General features: G+C 41.9%; 1 protein-coding gene across 5 annotated transcripts in view; it reads right to left on the bottom strand.

The window, feature by feature from the left end:
• LOC105898079 (dehydrogenase/reductase SDR family member on chromosome X) overlaps positions 1–19,692 on the bottom strand; it is a 28,648-nt gene extending 8,956 nt beyond the window's left edge. For 2 of the 5 annotated variants that reach the window (XM_031560784.2, XM_031560769.2), the window contains exons 1-4: positions 15,116–15,302; positions 13,437–13,544; positions 12,188–12,256; positions 1,877–1,978 (exon numbers count right to left, since the gene is read on the bottom strand). In XM_031560784.2, coding sequence (XP_031416644.1) covers positions 1,877–1,978; positions 12,188–12,256; positions 13,437–13,544; positions 15,116–15,215 — 379 coding nt within the window. In that variant the 5' untranslated portion in view covers positions 15,216–15,302. Of the gene's footprint in view, positions 1–1,876; positions 1,979–12,187; positions 12,257–13,436; positions 13,545–15,115; positions 15,303–18,512 lie in introns of those variants that run through there. The other 3 variants (XM_031560788.2, XM_031560799.2, XM_031560776.2) reach the window with 3 other exon arrangements.
• Positions 19,693–21,681: the final 1,989 nt, after the last annotated feature.

The raw sequence follows: 21,681 nt of genomic DNA, 5'->3' as shown, positions 1-21,681 counted from the left end.
GTGCGCTGGTGGGTGATTAATGGCATACAAGTAAACTGGATCCCGACTGGAATTGGGTTTTAATAACACTAAAACACTCTAAACCCCTTTAACACATAGCAGATGGAATTTAATAGATTAAGAATTTAAAGCTGCACTACAGAAAACGCATAAATGTACCCTCTCTGGTGGAAATATGTAATTGAAAACAAATCAGTAGTGTTGCAGCGTCTCCAGCAAGTAATCTGATGATGGCAGGTGCAGGCAACGACCAATGAATGAGAGGCCGCCATAGTGTTTTTACACCGCTTGTAAACATAGTTAGACTTGAATTATAATGCATCACTGGAGTGATCTTTAGCTAGCTTGGAATGAGTGACCCCAAAAGACCATGTATACCCAGTTCCATTTACACCGGGACTGCCGTTGGTAAATAACCAATGTTGGGGAGCTTGGAGAGATACATATTTGTAAACAGCATGTAGTGGTGTAGGGGATGACAAAGAATCCTGTTCGAAAAGAAGCCTCATATTGATCCGTGTATTCGAAAGAAAACTGAGCAGAGAGGGGCACAGGAATCTATGGAGGTAAACATTTCCCAGGTCTATGTCAACATCGTTGTGCTAGCTTTGGTGCCATGATCTCAGTGTTCAAGGCGTGAGCTACGAGCTGATCCACATCAGCTCATCACACTCAGTATAATCTGGACGGATGCTCATAAGGTATGCGCCCCTAGATCAACTGGAATCCAGTGGAACAGATCCAGACCAGAATAACAGAGTCAGGTTTGCGTTCCTTGGGCTTAACCAAGGATGATGATGCAGCTGAGGTTCAAATGCGGCGGGGGGTTGCGGTCAAATGAAACACAACACGAGTGTGCTAGCTCTGTCATAGAAGTTCCCATTCACAATACTGCTATCTACTCTCCCTGCTAATGTCAAGGTCAAATCTGCTGACCTCTGAAGTGGTGTCATAATCACAAGTCACAATCACCAATACCATGTCCTGTTGTTAATAGGTAAACACTACACAAGATGCCGCCCTCTCATGTCGCAGAACTTCATGGTCTGAGCATGTGACGTCAATCCATATGGATGTCTGACAAGTGTTTGAAAAATCTGCCCTGGCGGTTCAAAAAAGAGAAATCATAACTTCAGATTTCACAGGCTAGAGAAGAACACCATTCTTTAGTATTCTTTTTTCTTTTGCTGAGCTTACACATTTTACATAGATAAACAGCTGAACAAATAATTCATGAAAATTCCATCAAATGAGAATCATGATGAATAAAACAACTGAACAAATGAAACAGATGAAATGAGTTCTCACTCACTCCTATAGAAATGGAAACAGTAGTCAGAACGCCGCACACACTGTCAATCACATTCAACATTATTCATGGCTCCCATTTGTGTTGAACTCATCCTGGCATTAGGAGGGATATTTCAGAGAAAAACAAACACATTTGGTAGAACAGCTACTGGATTACATTTGGGTTTAGATGTCTTTGCAGATGAACCAGAAATCTCTCTGTGTTCACATGAAGAATATCTTTTGATGAGACATAGAACAAGCATCAGTTGTATTCATTCATATTTAACTAACTAACTCACAGTAGGGATGTTGTGTGTTTTTCCATTATTTGTCTATTGTCCATGTGACTTGCTGGAGGTTAAATTATATTTAAATTGATCTATGCTTGTTTTGAAAGATATTTAGCAATTTAACATGCACTATTTACTAATAGCATGTTCTACTCTCTGACTTTGAGAGAGCACATTACTTCCCACCATTCCTTTCTCATGAAAACACAAAGAATCAAAAGGAACACATGTCTGAGTCATGATCCATAGAGTTTAATGGGATTATGAGTGGTGTTAATTACTGCTACACGTACCATTGTTGACTAGGACATGCAGGGGAAGTCCTCGGTGCTGAAACCTATTGACAAACTGCCGGACAGACTTCAGGGAGGCAAGGTCAAGGTGCTCAAACTCAACTGCGAACAGAAGAAAACACACAGACATATTAACATCAAGCCAATGCCACAGTATGGGCTCATATTTAAAATAAAACACTATGGTTGTAATGTGCTGATAAAAGCCGCCCCTCTCATTCACATACATTCATTTCAGGGCTCTTGGAATTGAATGCAAGTGAGAACATTCTATGTTAGCAATGGTCCATATAAAGATCAGGTATTCCTTAGACACTCCTGTAAGATTAACGTCGTATTACAGCTAAGATATAGCCCTTTGTACTTAGAAATTCATTCAAAATAGTCGATAGGTTCACAGAGAGTTAGAGACAACTTGTGCACTGCTTAACATAAAATATCACATATTCATATCTGTTCTCGCTGCGAGACATTTCTTATCTGATCAGCAGCCAAGAGAACATAATATTTAAATGATAAAAAACACTGCAAGTGGCAAAGGATAAACAAGAATATTAAATGTACAGTGATAATGAGAAAAGACTAAAAAGGCAGCAGTGCTATTATTTCCCTGACACCACGGCCCTTCATGATTGATACTAATTGACAGCATTTCTCAAATCAGAGACAAGCTTTCTTTTTTTTTTCTTCCGTGACACATCAGCTCTTACATAAAGCCGAGCTGCAAAGCTATGACTACCCTGAGAGGGCTCCGATGAGCGCAGAATCAGTATTGCTGACAACCAGTCAAGGGCATGGTATATTTAAATAAGTTCACAGCTAAAGACCCTCTCAGTTAATTAGACTCATAATGAGTTAAGAACCAGTCGCCCAAGGCAGGGCGAGAGAGGCAGGCACAAAAAAAGGAGGGGTCATATTGTAATTAGGATATAAGCGTCGGCAAAAACCACAGCGACAAGATGTTCTGCACAGGCCTGTCTGTAGTATGGGGGATGCATGCGTCCATAAATATGCCTACGAGAACGAGCATATCATCTCAGTGGTGACATCCGACTCGCAGACATTGTAAAAGGATTAATTTCCGAGACTCATTTCTGCTCTACAACATCAAAGCACAGTAGGAGTGCCTATTCATCTCTTACAACTAGGAGCTTGCTCAGAGTAAATACAGCTGTGAAAACTTACATGTTATACATCTGGAACATGGTCCATCACCCACAGGAAAATCTGATCAACAAATTGTATGCAAAAACGGCATAAAATGCACAGCCATTTTTATCATTGCTGATATCCCATTAGGCTAAGACACATTTCACACGGCACAGTGATGGTGTGTAACGGCACAGAGACCTGTTCAACAGCAAATAAAAGCCAGCTTGAACACCTTCCTTCAACTCAACAGAATCAATATCCCTCTGGCAAATTTTTCATTGTCTGCAGACAAAGAGTAATAAGAAAATTCATTTTCCGTGGGCTTGGCTGGGGCGGGCTCTGGGTAGGTGTTTATTCTGCCCGGGGCGTCTCCTCAGTGTACACACTCAGGACCCGCACTATCAGCTGACACATAACAAAGGTTTCAGATTTCAGGAAATATTCATCTTATTATTCTGCATAACGCATACTAAGCACCTGGTCGTCAACATGGTGGATGAACAATTTGCTTTGAGCTAATCATTTAGAAAAGATAACACCTCCTATTCCAATTCATCTCCAGCTTGGAATGTCAATGGTAAAACACTTATGGGAAGATACATATTATTAAATCAACAGCAGTAAAAGCAATACGGCATAGCAATGCTGGATATGATCACAACTTTTTGAGGCTGCCTGCCTTAAGGACCACTCCACAGGAAAACCCAGATCCCCAAGTGTCTGCTGCACTTAAGCAGGTCATTATTTTCAATGGCCAACATAAGCCCAGGCCAGGCCAGCCCAGCACAGCAACACTCTGCTCAAGGTTTAACGCATGCACGCAAGCTCTACATTCCACCCATCACTGGAGGCTACGTGATTCCATCACAGCATTCATTAACCTCAGGAAGTCCGGTTTTTAAAATGGCAAGCAGACCCCCAGGACATCCCGCCGTTCCTGCTTGCACACTGAAACACAGGCTCGTGCTCAAATAGGGCAGACAAAAGGGCTTCTAACCACTGTCACAATCCACGCACACATGATACCCGAGCCAGGCACCACCACTGCTCTGGGCTCCAGGGACATTCCACTATCAGAGATGATGATGTTATGCGCAGCTTGCCTCTAGGTGGGAGTTAACCTCATTTACACTTTTTACACGGACGAACCTGAGAGCATCCACTGGCGGTTTCACATGGTATATGGGTTAAAATCCTGCGCCCTGTTGCAAACACCCATCTGCAGGAAGGGGCTGTAAATGGGAAAAGAGCTCTCCCGTCTCCACAGATAAATAGATGGCCTTTCTATGTGGTGGGGCGAGACGAGAGCGTGTGGACGGGGCAGATGTGTGTGGACCCTTATTATTATCTTCCTATGATGACAGAAGTAATGAGAGGTGAGGAAACACATCTATTACACTGGGCTGCTGCACAACCATAACCACAGCGAGGCTTTAAAGCATCCCCTGCACTTTAGGCTTTGAGAGACGGGGCCAAAGCATGGAGAAAAGGGGAGACTGCAATCCGGACATCAGAGAGGAAATGTTAGCCTAAGTGGAAACATTTTTTATTCTGCAGAACTACTGTTTTCATCTGTGTCCATTACAGGACAGCACATTTGTGTCCCTTTTGTCATCTTTTTTTTTCCCTTTTTTTTGCAGGTGTGCCTGCTGATACCGCAGGATGATGCCAACGTGATGCCTGTTTGGTACATGATTTCTGCGAGAGCTGTAGATGGCGGTGGTTAAAAGAGAGGATATTGAGGAGATGCAGTGGCACACTTTGGGGAGGGAATGCCATTGTCCTTCAGCGAGTCAATCTCTTGAACATTTCTACATGCCTGAGCATTACATCAAACAAGGAGGGGAAAAGCTTGAGTGATGACTCATCTCTGCATTAGGGGAAGTGAGTCTTGGGTTATTATAGCCATCTTTGCCTCGGGGCACTCATTTAAAAACACTGATGGCTGGAGTAGACTTCATGTCTTCGGCTTCATGTTCATTCTGTTAAATGCACACGGTACAAGCCTAAACGGATTTTTTGTTATCTTAATGTATTTTTGGCCCCTGAAACTTTAATGAAGCCTCAAGGCAGACAAACACTGGCTAAAAATGCAAAACAATGAGTCTGGCACAGTCTGAATTTCAGTGGGGAGTAAAAGGCCCGTCAGCCAGTACTGTTTGCTCTGATGTGTTACATGAGCTCCAGGCGAGAAGATAGAACATCTCTGCCACAAACCCTTCCATTTTTTCTCATACGGAAAAAATCTCAGAGGTAACATTGAGTTGGTAGTTTTACCGAAACAGGCAACCTGCAAAAAAGCACTTTTTTTCACCGTTAGAACATCACATTACTGTGGTGGCTTGTATATTTTAAATCAGCCCTCCCATGACAGGAAAGCAAAGCTGTGTGACAGTTCTCCACTAATGAGCTCTCCACTCAAATCGGCAGACTCCCACAAAAGGTGTACCTTTCTCACTTTGAGTCTGGGACTGTCGGAGAATGACTGTTAGGATGTGAATCACATCCAGCATATGAGTACGGAAGCAAACACCTATTGAAGCAACCACAGCCTATTTGAGAGTAAGGCCTTGAAGGAGACATGAGGGCTGTTGTGATTTATACTCATGTGTGTCCACTACTACGCTTACTTAGAAATGGATGTGAAGTGAGGGAAAAAAAAAAAAGAGGAAAAAAACAGATCTGGGGCACAGAAACTTGGCAGGTGGCAAAGTGATGGCAGGCTTAGTTCAGTATCACATTGATAAAAGTGTGAGATGTGACTTTGAGATGACAACCCCCAACACTACACAGCGCTCTCAAGGATCCTTCATCTTGCCAGGTCTTTATCTGCTCAACACACTCTGACAGGAGGATGGCGGGAGCTGAACCCTGACCTAACCCCCTTTACTATTCATGGTTGATGCTGCTGGCCTGGTTTCATTCCCAGACTGCCCTGCCTTTTGAGCTGCCTAGAGTACTCTTCACCTTAATATGAAAGGGCTGGGAGTCCAACCCATTCATAGCACACAACCTCTCGAATGTTTGAGTGGTGCAGGATTCACAATGTATCAAAGCACTAAATCTTTCCAACTGATGTTTTCTGAAACACAAAATAGGCTATTGCAAATGGTATGCCGAATGTAGATGTCAAATCTTTGGCAGGGTTTTATATTTCCAATTGTAGGAAACACAAAGAATCCAGAGGCCTGATACTAAAATCCTTTCTGCCCCTTTCTCGGCAGCCATACTGAAAGCAACTGATCAACACATAGAGCTTCTAGTCTCACTTGACTAACGCCACCAGCGAGACCTTTATCAAGCTGGTGAAGATACAGGACCAGCACTCTCCCTTCTGTTTGACACTGCTGGTAGATGCTGTCATGAGTGGCTTCCCATCACAGGAGGATATTCATTCCCATCATATGAGAAACGAGTAACATTTGAATTTTTCAATACTGGAATCACTGGAAATTAATTGTAAATAACCTCAGATGTCTGAATTTATTATTTGTGACATTTCAGTTGTCTGTGTCTACCACATGTTGGTCAGGTAACGTGTAGTGAGTTCGTGACTGGTGAGGTGGACAGTTCTGCCAGTACAATGGTTGGGGAAGCACTTGAGGTTCAGATGGAAGTTAAAACAATCAGTGTCCACCTGCTTACCGCTGATATGTGTGCTTTTGTGGAACTGTTAATGGGGTAGATTACTATGGCAGAGGAAACACTTTTAATTGGGATCATTTTTGAGTTTGATAAAAGAGGAAGTCAACACAAACAAAAGTCAAATTGGGAAGCTAACTTTACACGCAGTATATTCCTGTAATGTTAATTACACAACATAACTTCAAATGAAAGGCTACACAGCTGCTAAAGCAAAGACAATGGGCTTTACAATAAGCATATTTTCCAGATGTCTCCACTTGATTTACACATCTAAAAAAAAATACTAAAAAGAAAAACCCTGAATTGAAATTAACAAAGCTTTATGTCTTCAATCTCACTGTCAATAATATGTGATAGAACACCAAGGTGGCCAGTGGAAAATATCCCTGGCCTGGATACGTTTAAGACAATCATGTGTGTCCTTGTTAAGATTCTTCAAGGACACTGTCTAGCCAAATTCAAAATACTTGGCAAATTATTATGATATATGCTATTCTGAATTAGGTAACATGGCGAATGTTCCTGAATAGGCTTTAGTTGGTCGTATTAAGTGCATGAAACACAGTTGGATTTGGACGCTATGCTGGAAAACAAATCAATGCTCAGATACTTCAATCACAATTCATTTTCCCAAAAAGGTTCAGGGTCATAATTCACTTTGGTGGGGCCGTAAAAAAGTGTCTGCTTTCAGCTCCAATGTGTCGGGAGGATGACCTTGTCTCGTTTTAACGAACTGTGTGCTGTGAGTAAGAGCCAGTCTGCCGTGTTTGCTGATCAACAGTTCAAAGAAATACAAATGTCCATCCTGCTCTACCTTTTCGTTTAAAGCATTCGTTTAGCTCTCGAGACTGAGGAGCTACACAGCCAGACATTCCCCATGCTGACCTTGTCAGCAGTCACTTTAAATATTCATATAAACACTGGAATACATTTCCGAAGGAAACCGCTCTATACTGACATTACCTGGTGAATTGAAATTCATTAATCTATCATGTATGTTTGTCATACAGTCATTTCAGCGATCGTGAAAGTCTAAGAGATTTGTACATGTGTAGTTTATGATGTGAAGAGCAGGGTACAGTATAACGCCAGAGTAACTCTGCTGGGAGAGACAAGGACACCGATGCACCCATTTCCGGGACACACAAACAAATACATGTGTAGGGTACTGGATATTGGACATCTCCTTAACTGTATGCACATTGAATAAACAGAGTGATTTTGTCCATTCCACCATCCCCATAATGAATACACAAAGCAAACAGAAGCCTGTAGTGAGACAGATTTAAATCAAGTGATCCTTAGCTTCCACACAGATCAGACAACGTGACTGATGCTGGCATCTCATTTGCAAAGAACAAAATGAAGACAACTTCAAATGATGTCTGCCATCTTCACTTAACCCCCGATGCCTGCGCGCTGACAAACAGGCAGAGCTGCCAAACGCCCAGCTGTCAGGGAGTCACCATGCTCCATCAATGGCCAGATTGATGTTCTCCAGCCACAGAGTGGAGGAGAGAAGAAGCCGGGGCGCTCCATCCACACAGACAGCCAGGCGTGATAAGATTTATCTTTCATGGCAGCAGCAGAGGAGATAGATCAAAATTGATGGCGGGGTGGGGAGGAGTGACACAAAGGGGGTGACAAACACAAGCAGCCCAGCGCTCCATGTGTAAGCAGCCCTTTCACTGGAGCCTTGATAGGCGAACCTGCCAAAGACAATCACCAGGACCAATCACCAGGAAACACCTACACCAATGGTGCCGGTTGGGTCAGACAGAGGCGTCGCTGCCTTGGTCTAGACAACTGCTGCATATTCTGATTGCTTCTCGGGGATGAAAGGACTCTCCGGAGTGCATCGCTGGAGTGATATGCCTGTGTGGATTCCAGTTTGTTACCGTTCTTAGAGACAGCATTCTTCTAGTTTTCTGTCAGGCAGAACCTGCCTGCACATAATGGGGGCTTCCACTGATTTAAGACACCTCGAGTTATATAGTTAAAAGAGATCAAGACAAATGTACCATAAATAACCATATGTGGGTAGTACCCATGTTTTCAAATGCTACATACTAAACACTAGCCTAACCACTTCACACAAAAGTCAAAAGTCCTTCAGGAAGTTCATTAACGAATGGCGCTCCTATCTCAAGCATACAAACTCATTCAAATGTAATCTATTTACAAACTGCAGTGAGTAGGCACAAACCCAGAGCCAATCTCAGCAACCAATCACGCGCCTCCAGTGAATCCCCCACAGCAGAACAAACACACTGACAAAAAACAAACTTCTTACAACTCTTTGGCATACATTGGACATGACTCTGTGCCACAATGCATTGCGTTTAAAGTGACAACATTTACCCCCTGAGCAGTTTCCCACACCACTGTCTTCGGGGTAACCATGGGAGCATGGCCATATTTTTCACTATTCAGAGAATAACATGCCAAAGACATGACAAATAAGCCACACAGCCTTGGCTGCTCAACAATCTCTACAAAACAGACATAACACATCAATCACAGCTGGTGCGACTAAAAGAGATTATTACTAGAAGATACAAAACCACCACACACGCACACACACATGCACGCACGCACACACACACACACACGCACGCACGAACACACACTCAAACTCACACACACACACACACACACACACACACACACACACACACACACACACACACACACACACACACACACACACACACACACACACAGCTGTACTGTATTATTGATTGTATGCAAGTTTCTATAATTTTAGTATGCAGAGAGCAGACTTACACAGACATTTCTCTGAGTAATGCTTTAGGCACATCTAAAATACCAGAACCCTGATTTATCGTGCCCTGGTGTGTTGCCTTAATTCTATCAGTCACTTGCACATCGTCCGATAAGGCTTTTCCAATAAAACATAATGGACTAGGACACTGATGGTGTTTAAGACAGCAGACAAGGGGAAACCGGTGACTGATAACCCGATTAACATGAATGAGCCTCAACTTGAGCAACAGGACCGGAGGTGCTGATGCAAACTACAGAGTGCATTTTCCTGTATGGACCGGAATGCACCGGAACCCAAGGGACGTTGGAAACACACTAATCTCTAAAGAATGATCAGGCACTATACATTTAGTTTAAAACGCCCTTTGAAAAAGTGGCTAAGTGACAGGCTTGGCTCTGTCTCATATTCCCCTTTAGTATTTGGAAGTGAGAGTGTCCTGGCAATGACTCAGGCAAGATAGGTTGTTTCAATATACTCTAGTCTAATGTAGGGGTTCACTTGTGCTGTGCCATTGTGATGCCGTATGGACTTCACCGTTATCTCATCTGACCTTCTCATGGTTGGTTATCGACTTTTTTGTCCATTTGACACAATAATCCAATATTGCAGTGTGGTGCATTATTATGCGCCAAACACCTCCAGTATTTCAGGCCATTCTCTCCGAGGATCGCCTTGTAAGGGGGCTCGCACAAAGCGAGCCTTACAAGACATGAGGAGATTCATCAAGGACCATTGGCGTCAAGTCCCTGCATGACATACCAATGAGCGGAACCCCTCATTCTCATTTGCACCACGGCTGCCGTGTCCTAGAGAAGGGGGCCGTATATCTCAGCCCTGGAACTCTGTTCAGTCAACGGAAAAACTGCTAACATAGATTTTCAACAGAAAATGTCATCTCCAAATAATCTCAACCCCACTAGAATGTTCTATGAATAATAAAAAAGCTTCTGTCCCCTGTGTATTTTCCAGATACACTATAGTGTCAGAAAATTGGCAGTGTGGTGCATAGTAAAAATTATTTCACTGAAAAGCCGTAAATTGCAATCTTTCAAGATGAGACTGAGACTTTGTACCTTACATTTCTAGCATGTCTGGAAGCAGCCTATAAAGGCAAAGCCCAGGCAAGCAACATAGAACAACTGTTCTGTTCCTTAGACCAGCAAGGCAGCCCTTCATAAAAGAACACCTTTAAAACTGATGAATTAGCAGCACAGGGAATGTCAACGTGAGTTGCAGTGGACTGAAAATGCTATTCAATAAAAGATGGACATCAATTTTGGGCTATTTTTTATGGAATGTCCCTCTCTGTGGTTTTGACAGTCTGCATTTCCTTTCTGCTGCAGCTAGATTGCAGGCATGAGATAAAGTGCCTTCATTTACAGCACACTTCTGCTGCACACTTCACCTTCGTTCCCTGTGCTCCCTGTGTGACCGCTGAGCATTTGAAAGTATTTTCTGACAACTCCAAACTAGTCTCCACAGTTATGGTTGCCACGCAGAGATATGCAGTGATAGGCGAGGGTAAAAGTAAGTGTTGTTTGGGGCAGAGTGAGAGCCTCCCTTCAAAAGGGTGTTATGGAAAATCCATGTATGCAATGAACCATCATGTTTGAGACCTTTCCAGAAATGCCCTGCGGCTTCTCAAAAAAGCAGGAAGAATGAGATGCATACTGCAAGCTTTGCAGTTTTTACGAGTCAGGTGTGACATAACAGCAAGGAATTAAGTACACAAACAAAACAAGCAGAAAAACACTTAAGGATACCCTTTTTCCACCTGGGTACATTTGAGACCTGCATCACATACAGAGAGAATAAATGCTAAAAGAAAACAGAACAACACATGTAAAAAACACTGGCAGCAAACTCATACGGGTTAAAGACTCTTACTCATGACCTAAATGATATCTGAAATGCCTGGTCCACAAATGAAATAATGACTGAAAATCCTTGATTAAACTCTTTCCTTCCCTTTACCTCCACTCTCTGCTTGTCATTCCCAATGACGTCCAATTGGTATTCATGGGGAGGCCCAACACAAGTGCCTGCCTGCATCGCATTAGGACCAGTGAGAACTCACTGTTCACTTCCCACCTCTGGGACCAAGCAAACTAGAACTTTCAATCTGTCACCGGTCTTTCTGTAAAAGGTCTTTAAAAACTGAAGGATTAGAGGCAATCTATCCTACTAAGCATGAATGCCAGCTCCACTTATCTAAAAACAGTTAAGTCAAATTGTCTTCAACCTTTGCTGACCTTAACTCGTGACATTGCTGACATATTGTACAGCGTGGTCTATATGTTTTGTCCTTTCTACCCAAAAGACAGCACCAGCGAAGCCCTGACCTGTTCTACACAATACACCTGTATGACATGCCTGTGTATATTACAACAAAGCTTCTGTGCCCCATAAACAAGGATGCCTGCCAGTGTTACCATGACATTCAATGAATGCCCTCATTCCTTCAGTCTACAGACCACACAGGAGTGCTGCTGTATCATGGCAGACAAAAGCCTCCTCACTATCTCCTTCCCTGATAAAGAGCCCTTCATTCAGTCAGTCAGGATGGAGTCTCTCCTCTCTGTAACACTGCCGGGATCGTCTCTTGCCACATCAATGGAGGCTAATAACAGTTTACAGCTACAGTGATCCACCTTTTCGCAACTGCTTTGTTAAGAACAGATTATACAACATTCAAGAAAAGAAGAGAAAAGAAGAGAAAAGCATACCCTGGGCATCATTTCTTTCTTCACAGATCCTCTTCACTGCTGCCAAACCCTCATTGTCATGGTTTGAGGCTAAAAAGAGGAATGGGGTGGGTGGGGGGGGGGGGGGGGGGGGGGGTGGATAGATTTATTTACAAATCAGTCCGTTTCTGGCTGTTTGCTTAAGTCTTCAGTACAATCTAGGCAAACAACATGCTAGTGATGACAAACATAGATATGAAGGACATTACTTTGGCAGAGTACTACTTTAAAATAAGTCATAATAAATACATTATATTTAACAATATATCCATGATACATTTAAGAGGAGGCAGAACAAAAAAGATACAGTTAAGCTACAGGTATGCAGGAATGACCTTTTTTCTGAGGTATGTTTTTATAGTTTTGGTATGATATTCAAATTCATTGAGATGATTTATGGTTAGGGTCAACCCAAGGGTGAAGGGCAGTTAAACACAACCGTCATTCCCACTAGCCACACAAGCCGCGCACTATGCAGGTCAGTGATCCGAAATGAACCAGCCCGTGAACATAGAAGAATAGCTTTCACAGCAGGACATTGGCAACTAAATTGCTACCCCGCTAACAAGCTTTTAATAATGTCAACTGTAATTTGCATGCCTTTTAGGTAGTTAGCTTGCTAGGTTTTGACCAAAATTCCTATTGCTACTTAAAGAAAACTCATTGAAATACTGGTGTTGTGGGCAAAATTAGAAGATATTTTCTAAAAATGTAATGGCCGCAAAATATTTGCCCATATCTAGAGGAAATGTGTTCTGTAAATACTTGGGATTTAAGTATCTAACCAGTTGCAGTAGTTGTTGCACCAGAACTTGCCGTAAAAAAATGTATGGTCAATATGGACAAAACGTATGCTATTGTGTGGACTGGGGCCTCAACAATTCATCACTGATAAACTGGACAACTCTACTACCAGCAAGAGAGGATTACTTTAGAGTGATTCATTCACAAGATTCTTGCACTGGAGCTAAATGACACAGATGTAACTTTGAATCCACATACTTTTTTAAGCCAGATAGATCATACACATGATTTTAAACATGGTTTGATAGAACATGGTAAGAGTGCAGTTTTGCATGCAACTCAAATTCGGTCCCTGTGGCAGAGTAGAGCATTAGGAAGATCATCAGCTGAACTCATTGCTTTGACAGTAATGGAAATGGATGCTTGATTAAGATTCAATTGGTCTCATTCCACCTTGTTAAGTGTTTTAATGGCATGTATACTCTACCTATGATAACGTGCATGCCAAGGCTCGTCAAACGCCTCACCGTCTCATATCCCATTCCTTTGGCACCCCCGGTCACTATTGCCACCTTTCCATTTTGTTTGGGCAAAACTGTGAAAAAACATTGAAGGAGAAAAAAAAAAAAAAGAGATTAAATGCACTGGAAGAGTTTAAAATGTATTTTGAAATACTAAATAAAGCCATAATGTACTTCTACTACCATTTTACACTTCACACAACAATGGCAACACAGTGCACAGCATTGCGCAATATTTTCAACTCTGCCAACTGCAGAACAAGCCCACTACAACTGCAAACGAATATGGCACAACGTCTGACGAGCAGCTCCTCGTGACAGGTCACAGGCCTGACCTGAGATCTGTGCCCATCAAAATAATGACAGGCTTTAAGCCATTCAGAGCACTTGTGCCCTTTTTGGAGATTCCCAAACAGGTCAGGAGTGTTCAGTTTCCTCCTGTTTGTTCAGACTGGACCAGTGTCAAAGGAGGCTGTAGCCAATTCAGCTGAAAGTGGCCTGTGCTGAATAGATCGCTTAAAAAACAGGACCTCAACGGCCCACTATACATATTTACGCTCTGATATGTTTATACTGTTGAACTGTTGGTTGTCCAATTAAGGCACCCGCTCTCCTCTAAAAGTGAAAAGGTTTCAATCTTCACATTAGCTTGACAATTATCTGAAACCTTGTAAACAACTAGAACTACAAAATGTGAAAGACCTTATAGACAAAAGAGTGAACCACAACAAATGAGACTGGCACACGAGTCTAGGCTGTAAAACATTGAACAAATTGAAAAGAAGAAAATCCAAAGCAGTCTATTACAAAAAAAACCTTAAATGATAAAGCATGAGCATGCTGTGGCCATAGTTTCACAATGAATAAGACAATCTATCTCTTAAAGGTTCTGGATCTATTATGCTATTTGCGTTTTTAGTATTATTATTTAGGTATAACTTTAATATAGAAAGTAAAATGTGCAAACCATTTATTTAAATTGCCTCTATACAATAAATAGCCTACAATTTAACGGAGTGTATGAACAAGAGAGCAATGCCAGATTAGTCTTTGTTTACATTTTAAAGCTGGAGGTGTGTTCACGGGCATCTGATTTAGCTTTCCTCTAATCCTCCTTTCATTACCAGGTAACTGAAGCCTTGTTGAAGTGATCATGTTTAGAGAAGGGGCAGGTCATTTGACCATAGCTCGTATTCCAACTAAACAAATAGCCTACAACATCTAAGTCCAAAGAGCAGCAGGAATGCTTGAATAATGACCACGAATACAAACGTTTAAGGTTTGAGATTACGGCTATTACCATTGCGTCCAAGTCCTTGTAATAAAGAACCTGTCAGACAAGGGCTTTTAAAAGGGAAGGAAAACAACTGAGTGTGAGGTGGGTTTTGCTTGCAACGGCTTAAAGAACAGGACAATCTAAAGGAAGCATTATTTTCATTCAGCTAACATTGACCCATTGCAAAACAAAATAAAGTAGCCTATGCTATGTGTGTTAACTTGCAAACGAAAAAATGTGTGAGTTTACAAGAAAATATTTTTTAGGAAAGCTGAGGTGACATTGCTAGTTTACGAGCGGACACTTGCAAACGGCACCAGCACTGCTAGCACACGAGTGTTGTTTCACTTGAAAAGGCAGCCCTCTAACCTGATAAGGTGAAGGGACTATTGAAGAGCTGGTAAAGAAGAACTTTCACACCAATAAGGTAGAGTTTCAGGAACGGCAAAATGCCCTGAAGAAACGCCATCTCGTCCACGTTAGACTGGTTGAACCCTTGACGACAGGGGCAGCGTTGAATAACAACTGGAAAGAAACAACGACTCTGTTGATGGTTCCGGAGTAGTCCTCTTCCCGCCCCTTAGTGTTCTAATTTTTATTCTCATAGGAATCTTTCAGTGTTAACAAAATGTTTGTGTGTGTGTCTGAGAGAAAGAGAGAGAGAGGCGTCATTGTTCACTGGCAGAAAAATACAAGCAGAAAGCGAAAAACTTACATCAGTCTCACATCAGCTTGTTCTCTATTGTTCTCTAAATTGGTCTAATAAATACATCTTTTGAAGAATTATATACAATATATTTTGTTATGATATTTAGTGTTTGTAGTTAAATATTACTGACTCTCAAAGTTTACTGAAATACTGAGAATAGTTCCAATGGAAATGAATGTGGCAAAGCAGACTTGTGACCTTGGATGTAAGCCTACTGAACAGACAAAAGCAATATGAGGGATTGAGTTAAGGTAACACATCGATCCTGCCTTAAGATGTATATCAGTGTATAGTTTAAATGCAAACAAAATATTTTCAAGGTAACATTCAGCTAATTCTTCTAAAACAGCATTTTGCGTGTAATGTGGCAGCAGCATATTTTCATGCATGGCCAGAAGGGTCACCTTGTCCTAGTCATGGATGAAAGGACCTTGGTCTCTCAGACATTCAGAGTGTAGCCTATGTGTTGCCATTGTTAGCTGGTTGGGGGAGTATGGTTGTTAGTGGTTTACTGCAGGACCCCACCACTGATAATATCCTTTTCTTCCATGGCATTGATGTGATTCGGACATGAAGGGCAGTTCCAGTGTGTTCTGTTCATCATTATCTACTTTCCACTGTTTCACCAATAGCCCTGGCCATCTTTCTATTCCTTTTTCAAAAATATTAATGTTAACAGGACAATCAGAAACATAGTACTCATTCTGCAAGGCATAATTTGATGTTAAAGTAAGGAATAAGGAAATGAAGATCACAACGAGAATGATGAAGGATTTTTCAATCTCATCAGAATACCTTAAATCTGAATGAAATCCTTTTTCTTTTGTTTGTAGGTGTAGCTTCAACTGGCTTCATGTGACAGCTCACATAGAAACAATTGGCCTGGCAGCAGCTGAATAGAAACACTTCTCAAATAACTCCCAGGAGGACACCTACTGGCCCACTTTCTATGAAGTCCATTCTCCTACTGATCTAAACATTTCAAACTATCCTCCACCTCAGCTGTCTTTACTCTCAGTCCAAGATTAGTGTTTAAAGCACACACACATATATTTCCACAGACTCGGTTTGTGTGTGTGTGTGTGTGTGTGTGTGTGTGTGTGTGTGTGTGTGTGTGTGTGTGTGTGTGTGAAGGGGAGGGGGGGGGGCAGTGAATGGTTGGGTTGTTAGTATGTGTATGTGTGAGTCAGAGGGTAGTTGTTTTGTCTGTGTTTGTATGTGTGTGAGGTATAACCATTTGAATATGTTTGTATGTGTGTGAGGTCTGACCATTTGAATATGTTTGTATGTGTGTGAGGTCTGACCATTTGAATATGTTTGTATGTGTGTGAGGTTTAACCATTTGAATGCTAGTGAACACAGAATACAGGGCAAAAGTGTTCAGTGTCTTACCCTGAAATCTATCAGTCGTGTACAGTAACATAGGCTACACATAACGTTGATGCTGTGGACGGACATGGCAGCCATGGCTCAGTCAAGCAACCAAAGATAAATGAAACAAATAAAACAATCATTACATATCATCTCTCTCTATCGAATGGATCACAGAAAATGTGTTTGAGTGAGACAGAAGATGTCAGGCAGTAGCCAGATGCCTTGCAGTTGTCTGTTATGCTAAAGCTATTCTTAATCATCAGCCCTCAACCATTGTTAATTCAGGGAAGATTGAGCATTAAGCTCTTTTACCACAATGCCCTGAGCTCAAATTCATATGGGTGTACATCCAGAAAAAGATGGATATAGAAACCACAATAATAATAATGAAATTATGAAAAAGTCATGGTCTGGAACATGGTCTGGAAAAATGACATATGTCTAATAACAACAACAATACAAGCTATAAAATGACTAACAAAGTCAAATAAAAAACAAATAATAGCAAGCAATATTTCATGTATTTGGTGTGAAAAATTAAAAGCCAGTTTAACAAGATTAGTATTGATCTGAGGAGCTATAAGGGATGTAAATTCCTGTGAACGTGTTTTATAAAAAATGGATTTGACTTTTAAAAGAGAAGTAAGGTGGAAGGGTAACTTGCCAAGCAATGCCTTACAAACATGTGGTAAGACCACCCCAAACTCATTTAGATTATTCAAGGATATCTGCACAGTCAAATGCACATTAAAGATTTGACACAGCTTGCTCTACAGATGGTGCAATAGGCATAAAGAATAGTATCCTTTGCATATAAATGTGCTTTGATGTTGTCTACTGAGGCACAGATATAATTAATATACAATGTAAACAACAATGTGCCTAAAACTGAATCTTGTGGCACACCATTTTTTTTTATCTTAAAGCCTCTGAATTCAATTTTGTCCCAACTAAGCTCTGTGTTCTATCATAAAGGTAGTCTTAAGCCATTTATAGGAAGATGCTTCATCAAAACCCTGAGGACAGTTTATCAAGAAGTAGTCTGTGATTAACCGTGTCAAAAGGCTTTGACAAATCAATAAACAAGTCTGCACAATGTTTCCCACTATCAAGAGCAGAAACTATATAATTTACAACAATAGTCGCTGCTGTAACGAACACTGGAAATGAAGTAAACGCATAAATATGATTATATTTTTACCGGATCCCTTTGAGCACATCGTCAACTTCGGCTAAGTGCATGAGTTTAGGTTACTATTAACATGGAGCTTTTGACTAAATTCGCCTGACTCCAAAGAAGATAGACTATGTTACCCCAGTCGGTTTTAAATGTGTTTCAGTTTGAGGCAGCTCTTTATCCTCCATGGTGCCTTATAGCCCACCAAAGTGTCAGTCTCAATCCTGCTCACCTTTACAACAGAACTCATTCACATTTAGGTCAGTGGCTAGTTACAATTAACCTACATTGGAACACGCGATAAATAATTTACAAAAACAAAATCAAATCAAAACTAAACATTAAAATGTTGAGTCAATTCGAGCAATAATCTTCTATTAGTTCAACAAAACGTCAATGTGCTTTTCAATGTCGACAATAAAATGGGATGAAAAAAAAAGAAAAGGTAAAAGAAAATGTCATGAATACTAAATAACGGTTCCTGTAGAAAGCGATTGATGACATACCATTGGACTCACCAGGGTCACCCTGACTTCTCCATAGCCATCTACTCTACTCCGTTGATGCTCGATGAATCTCCAACATCAGATGCCGTGATCACAATCCACATCTCTGCATATGTACCACAGTATAACATACAGAATAAGCAAAATAGCAAAAATAAACAAAGCCACTAAAATTGCCTTTGTCACCGGAGATATAAAGGACTGCATGTCAGCAGCCAGTCGGAGGAGCGAAGCAGTTTGTAACAAGTCTTAAGAGCGCAGTGATAGGCAACGTCTGCCTCCAGTAAAGCTAGAGAACACCTTTAACAACTGTTCCGATTTCTGCCGGTAAAAAGAGTTGAGCAGAGACGCATATTCCTCAGAATAACAGGAACAAAATGATCACTGTTCCGAGATGCACCTCAGTGACTGAAGCCGAAATCCACAGCGCAATCATGAAGCCCGAACCGCAATGAAACCACGCTTGGGTAAAAAAGTAGTAAAACGTGAATGGATATCCTATTGAGCGTGAAAATTGCCAAGCGGCTCAGCTGAATAGACACTGTTCCTGCAGCGCGTTGGGAAACAGGTTGATGCAGCCTATTCAACAGTTCCTCCGTACGTTCACTCAACTTAGCTGCAATTGTCAAGGATGTCGGAGGTGCTCTGTGTGAGATGGTCACATCGTCTATCAGGGAAGCCCACGTCAAAGCAGACATCATCACAAGAATTAGCATCGGCATTCCAGCCACCGATAACACCATCAGCAATGCCATAGAATTTGATATAACTGCCGATATTGTTTCATTCCATACTACGAAAAGCCAACAAAGAGGCTTTTTTTTTTCAAACATTTTTTTTTTTTACTGATTCAGATGTTCGAGTTATAACAGTAACTGGATTTGGATTGGCCTATATTCACCTCAATAATCAGTTATTCAGTCTTTTAATTGAAATCAACAGAAACACAAATCCCACTTTAGGTCAGACATAAGTAAACACAAGGATGCAGCAGTACGTGTACTGTGGCACAACAACAATGACATTCAAAAGTAAAATGCAACACTTGAGTTCTTATTAGGCTAGTTGACGCTGTCCAAAATGCAGTGAGAATGCCATTGTCGTTTTGGGAAGCTTTTGTCATAAAGGACAACCCTAAACTTTCTGTTGATAACCTCATCTGTGTTAGAAGATAGCCATCTCTTTTCAGTAATGTGACAGTAAACAATATGGTCACTTCAACAACTTAAGAACTGTGCTATTTGAAATGATCCATTCCCGTGTCCAACATAGTGTAGCATGCAGGGGTGTAGCGGCCCCTCCAAGTGCATGTGTGTTGAAGCTAGTGCCAGAAACAGTCTGAATGTTAGAGAGAATGTTAATGTGTAATTTGTGTAGTAATAAGTATCCGATGTTAGAATGTAGATCATGTTTCCCTTTTGTATCTCATGTTAATGAGATTACTGTTATCATTCTCGTCTGTGGGCTCTGTGCAAATGTCTGTGTGGAGTTCCCTGTGTTAGGTAGCGTATTTGTCCACCGTTACTGTCTTTGTCATGTAGAGAATAGACGTCCCTCATGTTCCCACTGGATCACTACCAGTGTTTCCCCACCGGTACCTATTGCAGCTACTCAGGACTAAGGCCTATGCACATCAGTGCGTATCTAATGGACGCCGGAAACTACCTCGCAGGGAGCCTCAGGACCAGTCCCCAATTCGACTTCTGGTCAACTGATAACTACCCCATCCCACACCAAAGAAAGATGAAACTGCCCTGCAACAGTGGAGAAGGCCCACTTGAGACCTGCCTTGTCCAAGTTCAGCTGACAGCACGTTTCAGCGCCTGGTTGGTGGAAGAGACAGGGATACAGGATGGCACGGCACTCCAGGTCCTGATGGATCTTCAGCCAACTGGCCAGCCCCGCTTGCCCTGTGTCTACGCTGCCGACCTGCGCTACCCAACCTTCGATGACAGCAAGCAAGAGGAGCTTGCACATTAGTCCCGGGTTTGCGACTCAGAAGCACATCTGCAACAGTGTTCCCAGGTCCCTGGCAGCAGCCCTAGCCAAGGTGGAGTGAGAGGGAGCACGTCCAGCGGTCCCCAGGCACGAAACATCGAGTGCACCAGGCTTACCTGGAAGAGAGCAACTCATCAGGTCACAGCTGCAACTCCTCAGCAACCCAGGCGGGGGCCCCTGTAGGGAACCAGGGAACATTGCACACCATTGGGGACTCTGTGGAGCACTCTCAATGCCACACCTCCATGTGTGTGTGTGGTATAGCTAGTCCAGGAATGCAGTGCGAATGTTAGAGAGAATGTTAATGTGTAATTTGTGTATTAATATTCGATGTTAGAATGTAGATCATGTTTCCCTTTGGTGTCTCATGTTAGCCTGCATTACTGTTATCATTCTCGCCCGTGAGTTCTGTGTAAATGCCTGTGTAGTTCCCTAGGTTAGGTACTATTTTGGTCAACAGTTAATGTCTTTGTCAAGATCAGACTCCCCTCATGTTTCCACTGAATTAGTATGAGTGTTTCCTCGTCTGTTGCGCGTGTATAATAAACTGCCAAACTTAACAATACGTTTTTTCAAAGTTGGAACGTAAAAGTGGCGGTTTACTTTGCATGTGTCCTAAACCAGGAAGACTTTACTTCGCCGTTAAATAACGCATGTAAGAGCAATTAATTAATCCCACGAAGTTGAATAGAGCAGTGACGTCACGACAGGGTGCGATTCTAAAGTAGTGCCTCTTGGCGCTACGTTGGAAAACACACCTATGCCTGGCGAACATTAGCATCTGGTGCCTGGGAAATGAAAACTCCTTACGTGCAATTGGATCCCGAACAAGTCAGTCATACGTACGTTTAGCTGGCGGCAGGGAAACACCCAAGGAAGTTTCTCTAATGTTCAAACAAAAGAGTGTGCAGTAGTCATAAACTAGTCAGAGTGGTGAGCACACGTTGGCTACTTGCGTAAATTAATGACAGCTTAGAACAAAGCCTCGCAATTCTAGAAACATTTTATCAGCCTTGTTTTAATCGAGAAGTCAAGATGAGGTCATACTTGTGGATTTTCTTGCTGGCAACTCTTCTTACGGGAGTGAAATCGCAAGGTAAGCCTCCTCCAGGAAAAAGGATATCAAATCTTTAATTGGGGATAGGAAACACAACTTATTCAAAAGTCAACA

This window comes from Clupea harengus, chromosome 2 (genome assembly GCF_900700415.2).
Source record: "Clupea harengus chromosome 2, Ch_v2.0.2, whole genome shotgun sequence".
Classification (NCBI taxonomy): domain Eukaryota; kingdom Metazoa; phylum Chordata; class Actinopteri; order Clupeiformes; family Clupeidae; genus Clupea; species Clupea harengus.
The sequence above is the reverse complement of the archived record's forward strand: the minus strand, read 5'-3'. Positions and strand labels throughout refer to the sequence as shown.